The sequence below is a fragment of the Mchenga conophoros genome, linkage group LG6, assembly GCF_057382185.1.
Source record: "Mchenga conophoros isolate Kocher_MC1m ecotype Shallow Benthic linkage group LG6, M_conophoros_male_GT1.1, whole genome shotgun sequence".
NCBI lineage: Eukaryota > Metazoa > Chordata > Actinopteri > Cichliformes > Cichlidae > Mchenga > Mchenga conophoros.
In genome coordinates, this window is record NC_140531.1 from 34,796,163 (window position 1) to 34,804,655 (window position 8,493).

General features: G+C 40.5%; 1 protein-coding gene across 1 annotated transcript; it reads left to right on the forward strand.

The window, feature by feature from the left end:
* The first annotated feature begins 2,947 nt into the window (after nt 1-2,947).
* On the forward strand, nt 2,948-7,305 carry inab (internexin neuronal intermediate filament protein, alpha b). The gene is made up of 3 exons (XM_085277709.1): nt 2,948-4,172; nt 4,675-4,799; nt 4,882-7,305. Exons 1-3 carry the CDS (start codon nt 3,126-3,128, stop codon nt 5,153-5,155), a joined length of 1,446 nt encoding a protein of 481 aa, XP_085133835.1. The 5' UTR covers nt 2,948-3,125; the 3' UTR covers nt 5,156-7,305.
* Nucleotides 7,306-8,493: the final 1,188 nt, after the last annotated feature.

Consider the following 8,493-nt stretch of genomic DNA (forward strand, 5'->3'; position numbering starts at 1 on the left):
CAAATACCCTGACAACATAACTTACTAGGGCACACAAATCCTTCCATCATGATAAGATGGCGATATAGTGGAAAGACCCAGCTTAGGTGATTCATGCACATGACTAACATGTGTCCTAAGCATGTACTAAGTGAGGTGTTCCAGGCATGTCCTAACAGAAGGGTGTTCCCAGGTAAACCCAGGATATGCTGGTGAGAATATATTTGTCAGGTAGGTTGAGAACACCTTTGTGTCCCTCAGATGAGCTGTATGTGGTGGTGGTGGCCATGCAGAAGGAGGTCTGGGCTTCTCTGCTTAAACTACTGTCTTGTCAATCTAGGCATGGTTAAGCAGCAGAAAATGGATGGGGATGGATGGAAAAACAGGGGTCTAAAATGAAGGATGTTAACACAGTTCAAACCCTGTCCCTAACCCTAGATGACACTCAAGTGACCTGATGAGTGTTAAGAGGTTAAAAGTAGTAAAACAGAATACAGAAAGTAAATTCAATCTGAAAGTCACTTGTTTTAGGAACAACACAAGCACTAATTACATCTTGTTTGGGATATGACAGTTTTGCACAGTCATAACAGATATAATTTTTTTTCATTTGTGATATCTCGTATTAAAATTATGATTGGTAATGACTAAAATGTAGATATGTGAAATCACAAATGGATATCACAAATGCAGCTATGGGTATCTGAAATGTCACTGTTCAGAGTTCACTGTTCTGCCTGTAGACTCACCCTATAGCATAATAAAGATTAGAAGTAGGCTAATCATTTGCTCCCAGTACAATCAGATTATTAAATGGTCACGCAGGAAACTTTTCATGGTTTTGATCATCTTTCCATTATTTTGATGCATATTTTTAATGTATGCATTTTATATTTCTTTTCCATCCCGTCTTATGTTTTGTTTGTTGACTTGTTCTTGGATATTTATCCATCTAACTGTCATACTGCAGTCAGATTTGCCAATCTTTTTCCTCTTGGAATGTCACTGCAGAAGTACCTGCAATACATATATACTCTTGCTATTAAATGTCATAATAATTTAATGTGGTGTCCTAAGTGAGCAAATCCAGGATGTTTTGATTTAGAGTCCATGGCTATAATTAGTAAAGTTAAATGCCTGCAGTGTAATGCTCTGTGTAATGTTCAAAACTAAGATACCATCAACAGTGAGCCAGTGTCCCTTCCCAGTTAACTGGACCTTTACTGTGAACAGTTTCTAATAATATTAAAAAAGAGAAGCTGTCTAATCTGTTAAGCCTTAATTACTGCTCACAACAATATGTGTTTATATGTATTATCAAAGTTACAGCTATGCATTATCTCAGACCTTAGCAATAACTTTGCTAATACATATAAACACATAAATGGTGGAAAGTCCCAGGTATCTCACTAGGGCTTAAATACTTGGGACTCTCCACCATTTGGTCTTAGAACTGAAGAAGCTTCTTGGATTTGAGGTGAAACATCTTCAAGAAACATAAAGAAGTCCAGTCGCTTTTCTTTCCAAACACCTTAGATTAATAGATCAGAGAAGTGCATATAAATATATATATTTCTAAAGCTCAAAATGGAGACATGTCCCTACCTAAATAGTAGTTTCCTCCCACTGTTGAGTCCCCACACATGAGCACATCGCTAATATTGATATCCCGAAACCTAATCCTTGCATGACTACCCCCATCTCTCTTCATGCTTCTTTGTACCAACTATATGAAATTAGTACTTGCTCAATAGCCAGTTGGAGTACCATTAATCTAGTGAGATTTATTCTCAATCTGATGAGGATTACTTGCTCTTCCCTTGTTCTAAATGTAAATTTCTACTTTTTATTTCACTGTTCTTTCTTGCCATTACCCCATACTGTGCAACTTAAGACTAAGGACAGATGCATTACTAGACACACCTTAAAGTCAAGTCATTCAACTAAAAACACTAAACAAAAGAATTCTTAATAGCAAACTGGAATTCAAAGTTCAAACAACAAAACCTTAGGTCCATGATAAGAGTATAATACCAAAATGAACACATTTAACTAGGCCCTATTTATAAATCATTCTTATAATGATCTTGCTCTGCCACAAATCACGATAATAACACCACTGTGAATGTGCCGCACTAAAATTTTTAAACACACTAGAATAAAAACACTGTGGCAGTTAATACGGTTCGGTAGTCCAGTTTGCTTGCAATGTAACGCTATTTGACAGCAGAGGGCAGCAAAGGCCTGTCAGTCGGATCCTGTTTGACCAGGCTTTATATATACACACTTTACCAAACAGAACAAATAACAATCAACCAGTCCGAGTAACCCTAGATATTATTTAAAACAGTTTTCTTGGAAATCTAACTCTAATTATATTTCGTGCAGCCTGCTACATTTTATGCATAACATATTTATTTTCAAATACAAATTTCTCATTGTGTTATACGCATGTTTAACACAAGAAAAACGCAGGGCTCGCTCTTGATCTGCGTTAAAATAATGGGTCATATTATTTAAATAGATGCTATTTGGAAACTGCAAGCAGATGTGTTGTATGACGTCAGTACTGTGGTTTGGGGAAGAGTGTTTTACGGATGTTACCTGGCTGCACTGCAAGTAAGTAAGTTTGCAAGTAAACTGCACCGTCATCGTCATTCTGCGTTAATTAAAAACAGCATAGAATTTGTAGACTGGAGCGGATTAGATGAAATTCCGTTTTCAGAGATTTTTCTCAGCAACAAAAACGCTGAAGATGGGCTGCAGGAAACTGTTGCTAAAGGATGTCTTATACGGAACATTTGTTACATGTTGTTAGCTGTTTGTTTTAAATAAGCAACAAGCGATCAGACGCGGATACATCACCACTGCGCCAAAAAGGACAGTTCCATTTGCTGAAAGAAAAAAAAAAATAGAGTCAACCGTGCACATCTGGAGTGATGTCATATTTAGAATATACCTATCAACGAAAAATCTAGTTTACAGGAGTGATTTCTGTTCATTCGCATATGCACAGTGGACTGCCTGACGCATCTGGAACAAACTAAGTCCGGATGTTACCGTTGGGCATTAATTAGTGATTGGGTCGACACCCCTATATAAAGGAGACGCGCCCACTGCTCTGCTCTGTCTCCACACAAGCGAAGATGAGCTACGGATCTGAAGTCTTTTCCTCCTCCTCCTACCGGAGGATTTTCGGGGATTCTCCCCGTTATGCATCCTCTCCATCGCGCACGGTGATGAACGTGGCCTCTCGCGGAGGGTACCGGTCCTCCTCCCTATCCCGAAGCAACGTTTCGTCCCTGGGCTCTTTCAGCAGAAAGTCTGGCCGCTCCTTCTCTCCTATGCCAGTGGAGTCCTTCGACCTGACACAGAGTAGCGTCCTCAACAATGAGTTTAAAATCATCCGCACTAATGAAAAGGAACAAATGCAAGGTCTTAATGACCGCTTTGCAATGTTCATCGAGAAAGTGCGCAACTTGGAGCAGCACAACAAAGTGCTGGAAACAGAGTTGACTGCTCTGCGACAGCGTCATACCGAGCCGTCCAGGCTGGCAGAGCTCTATCAGCAAGAGATCCGCGAACTGCGCTCCCAGCTCGACGAACTGAACGGGGAGAAGTCCCAGCTGATGATCGAGAGGGATAATATTGAGGACGACCTGCAGAAGCTCAGGGGGAAATATGAAGAGGAGTTCCGCGCCCGAGAGGAGGCGGAGGCCACCCTCAAGGCTTTCAAAAAAGATGTGGATGATGCTACCATGGTGCGCCTGGACTTAGAGAAGAAAGTGGAATCCCTCCTGGACGAGATCAACTTCCTCAGGAAGGTGCATGAGGAGGAGGTGGCCGAACTGACGGATATGATCCAGGCTGCACAGGTGTCCGTTGAAATGGAGGTGTCCAAGCCGGATCTCACCTCCGCCCTCAAAGAGATTCGCAGCCAGTACGAGTCCATGGCTTCAAAGAACCTGCAGTCCGCCGAGGAGTGGTACAAGAGCAAGTTTGCAGATCTTTCCGAGCAGGCTAACCGTAGTAACGAGGCCATCCGCGCCGGCAGGGAGGAAGTGAACGAGTTCAGGAGGCAGCTGCAGTCCAAGACTATCGAGATCGAGAGTCTGAGAGGAACCAACGAATCTCTGGAAAAGCAGCTTCGGGAGATGGAGGACAGACACAATATGGAGATTGGAAACTATCAGGTAATTCTGTTTTACTTTTTTTTTTACGCTTATCATCGGGTTTCTCCTGCAATGATATTCGGCTGTTAAATAGCAGTCTCGTAAAAGTTTCATTTAAATTGATAGTCTACTATGTGTGTAGTGTTTAGTGACAATACCGCAAGAATAAGATCGGGACAACCGTTTTTTGCCGGGCTCTGTCCGTGGTGCTGAAACTAGTTCCTTCGGGATAGCGCGCTCAGCTGCATCTGACAACGCCCACTGTCAATGCTCTAAGAAAAAAAACAACAAAACAAACGACTTTAAAACAAGAAAACGCTCGATCCAGAGCTTCTTACTAAAAATAAAATATTTACTATTTATTAATACATTTCTCAAATTCTAGCCTACACCATGCCCATTTTAATAATGGGATTGACAGAGGTCTTTGTCTGTCTGCTGCAAGACATGTAGTCACACACATTGTCTTCACCTTTTAAAATATGTAATTCTGGCCTACTTTCATTTTTAATTTTCTGCTCAGGAAAGCATGGCAGAGCTGGAGAATGAGCTGAGGACCACAAAGAGTGAGATGGCTCGTCACTTGAGGGAGTATCAGGATCTGCTTAATGTCAAGATGGCACTGGACATAGAAATTGCAGCATACAGGTATGTTTCTTGACACCTCACCACTTGCCTCTCTCATTATATAATGTCTTCCTCTAACACCTTTTTATGACCATTTCTGCAGGAAACTACTGGAGGGAGAGGAGACCCGCATCGGGACAGGCATCACCTATCCCAGTCCCTCCATAAGTGCTGGACCTGGGCAGGGCTACAGCTACCAGACCCGCATTTACACAAGCTCTGGCAAGAGCTCCAAGAAGGAGGGAAAGGATGACGAGCAGCTGGAGAGCAAATCCGGTGGGAAGATGTCCCAGCGTGAAGTTTATGAGGAGACAGTAGTCACCACCAAGAAGATGGAGAAGCAGCAAGACGACATTCCCACCAATCAGAAAAACTAAGAGCCTACTGTAAGCCTGGTGTTGACCCCTAAATCTTCCCTTTGCCTTGCAAACCCATACCTCTTCATCCCCCATCCCAAAAGCATAGTAAGATTGTCTTTCATATCTGAGCTAGTGTGTGTTGGATGTGATTAGAGTGCAGGATCTACAGGTTTGTTTTATGTTGGTGTCCTTGTCCCCTTTGACCCCCACAGGTGTTCCCCCCATCAAGGGAAATCCATTATACCGCTATTATAACCGACACATCATGCAAAAGTCCAGTACATCTGTTCTCTCTTGTTCTCTCTTGTTCTCAGCTTCAAACAATATCAAGCACTTAGGTAGCATCTCTTACAGGAGTATGGTCTTTCACAGTACATTATTCTACTGGTCTTTCTCACTAATCAATATGTACGGACACACAGTAGATAATAACAACTCCGGTTGTGCATTTCTTCCACAAACTGTGAATTATTCTCAACACATTCCACACTATGCCAAAAAGATCTAAAACACATCAGCTGGTATGGGTCTCTACCCACAATAGGAATATAATGATTTCTCTTTAGTAAGTAAGCACACGGTCTACATAAGAAACCAGCTAACAATAATAACAATAATTAATAAGATGAACAATATTAAATGATAATGTCTTACTGAGCCAACATTTTGAGCCTTTTTAGTGCAAAGAATATCCTCCTTAAATCAAATGTTTGCACAGACAGTTCTCTTTTCATTGCAAGGGATTTGAGCACAACCCAAACGGCTGAAGGAGTCGAGCACCGACCCTTTTCGAATTCCTGGAAAAGTTTCACTAACAACAATATATTAATGTAGCTCTTTGAGTAAGATCAAGACTTAGGACAAAGACAAAAATATATTATTCAGGCATAATGTGCATGGTGTACGAAGATGTCATGCTTGCATGGAATTCATCAGCAAATTACTCATTCAACACATTTTTGTTGTATGAAGTTAAAACTGCCGACTATGTCGAGCATCATCATGCACAACACCTTTTAATGACTGCATTAGACATGTGTTTGTTAGGCCTTTAGGTTAGATTTGAGACTTTAGAGAATGGAGCAAACATAATAAAAGAGTCTTTTATAAAGTCAGTTGAAGACTGAATTATAAATTATGCTGTAGCACAAATGCACGAGTTTCACAATGATCCAGCGATTGAGGTGTGATAAATTTTACACATCAGCTGCATAACAACATTTCCCATGAAGCACAACCCAAGAATTAATACCATATCAGTCACCCTGAAGAAAACAGTGTTGACAAAACTCTAACGATTTAGTTGAAGCGTGCCATGCCATGATGTGTTTAGAACGTCTCAACTTTTTTTTTTTTTTTTTTAACTGTGGCCATGACTGGATAAAATGTCTGTTGTAGTGTGACCTCACCACTAGAAATCCTTCAGTAGCTTAAGAGACTTGCAGCTTGTTTTCTCTGCTCGTGCACTGCCAACTCTAACACAGCTATCTTTATTCTCTTGCTGCTGGTCATGGTGAATAATGCCCTGACAAACTGCACTAACACTAAGAATGGTAACAAAACCTACTGATAGTACTGTACTAAGTGTGTTTGTGTCTCTACACAGTGGCCTATCATAACTGGAATTATGTGTTGAGTGAGAACAGCAAGTCTGCAAGCCGGGCATTTTGATTTTTTTTTCGTAGAATAATGAATTGTACGAATTATAGCGTCAAACAGAAGAAGTTATAAACACACTGAATGAGTTGCTAGTGGTTGCAAATGTCAAGCCTTTATCCTTACACTGTAAACCAAAAGAGCTTTCATGGATGTCTAAAGAAAAATATTGCGTTCGCAGCACTGCCAAACTTTTCTAAATGCACATGCTCTGGAAAATGATGATCAGTATATCACCAATTCAAAACCAACAATCAATATTTAGCCATACTGTAAAAGAAATACTGTAGGATGTAAAATGCCTTAAAACACCAGCAGCTTTTGACCATGTGTTTGATGCATACGACTCTGTTCAGTGGGGTGTTTAACCGTTATATTCTCTTTCGTAGTGTTTATCATAGCTGCAGTGACAACAAAAGCATATGGATTGAATGTAGTTGACATGCTTTACTCTTTACTATTATTATTATTGTATTGCTGTATGACACCATATCAATAAAACCTTGAAATAATTTTGGCTGCATGTGATTTCATTATGTCTCTTTAAAATGACGGGGAATGGTTTCCTACTGGAAGGTATGCAAAAGCTGAACGCAAAATATTTCTACTCACATAGTTGTCATTATTCATCTATGCACACATCATTCGTGTCTGTTTATGCACCCTATTGATGAACTGGATATTTCCTAATCTATGATCAATAACAAGCTCTTAAACACAGTCCTGATGGAAAGTCAGATTTTTTTTTCTGCGTAGCATTTTTAGTGGGAAAAAATGTTATAATTATGTCCAAGTTACACTTAAAATGTAGGCATTTAATACAAAATATATCAACAAATAATTTAATAACTAACAAATAAGGCATTGCACAGGTCAAGACAAAGGAAATCAGAGGAAAAAACAAAACAACAAGTGACTGACAGATGAAAATCAGTTTTGAGGGTCAGTATTGTTTTATAAATATTTCTCTAGGGGAAAAAAAGACTGGCTGGCTGGAAAGCAATGTCACCTTGAAGCTTTTAAGAGGCCCAGGACCAGGAAGCTGTGCATCACAGAGATATGATGGATTACCTAAGGCTGTACTGTGCATTGACCCTTGAACCCCCAATCCCTGCCCCACACACTCACACAAACAGAGACCCAGACCCTTTGACCTTGGAGTCTTTGGACCTCACGCATTGTCCTTAATTAGCCCATCTTGCCTTTTGCGCACTGATTGTGCGGGACAGCTTCAGCACCGCGTGTGCATGCATGATGCACATTGCAGTTCTTCAAAGATTTATACCTCTGCAATGCTGCTGAATGGAAGTCCTGAGGTGAAATACTGTAAAAGCCCTGTTACAAAACAGCCCTCCCTCTGATTGCTTCAAACTTCAGGAGTGCTTCAACTTTCTACTTTGAGATGCACCTTAGCCACCCTGTCCCCACTTCATAACCGCCACAAAAAAGAAAAAAAAAACCATAAGAGCTTTACGAGGCTATAAAAGAATGTGAAATATTGTACTACCTTCTATTGTGTAAAGGATTCTTGTGGAAACTGCGTCCGATCTGGGATTAATTTGAAATTTACTGCTGAATGCTATGAGAGCAGGTTGAGCCTGCACTCCCACTGCAATCTATAAGCATTGCAGTTGGCTGATTTCTCAAGTGTGTCATTTTTTAATGATTGAACACATGCTTATATTACCATACCTGCAGTG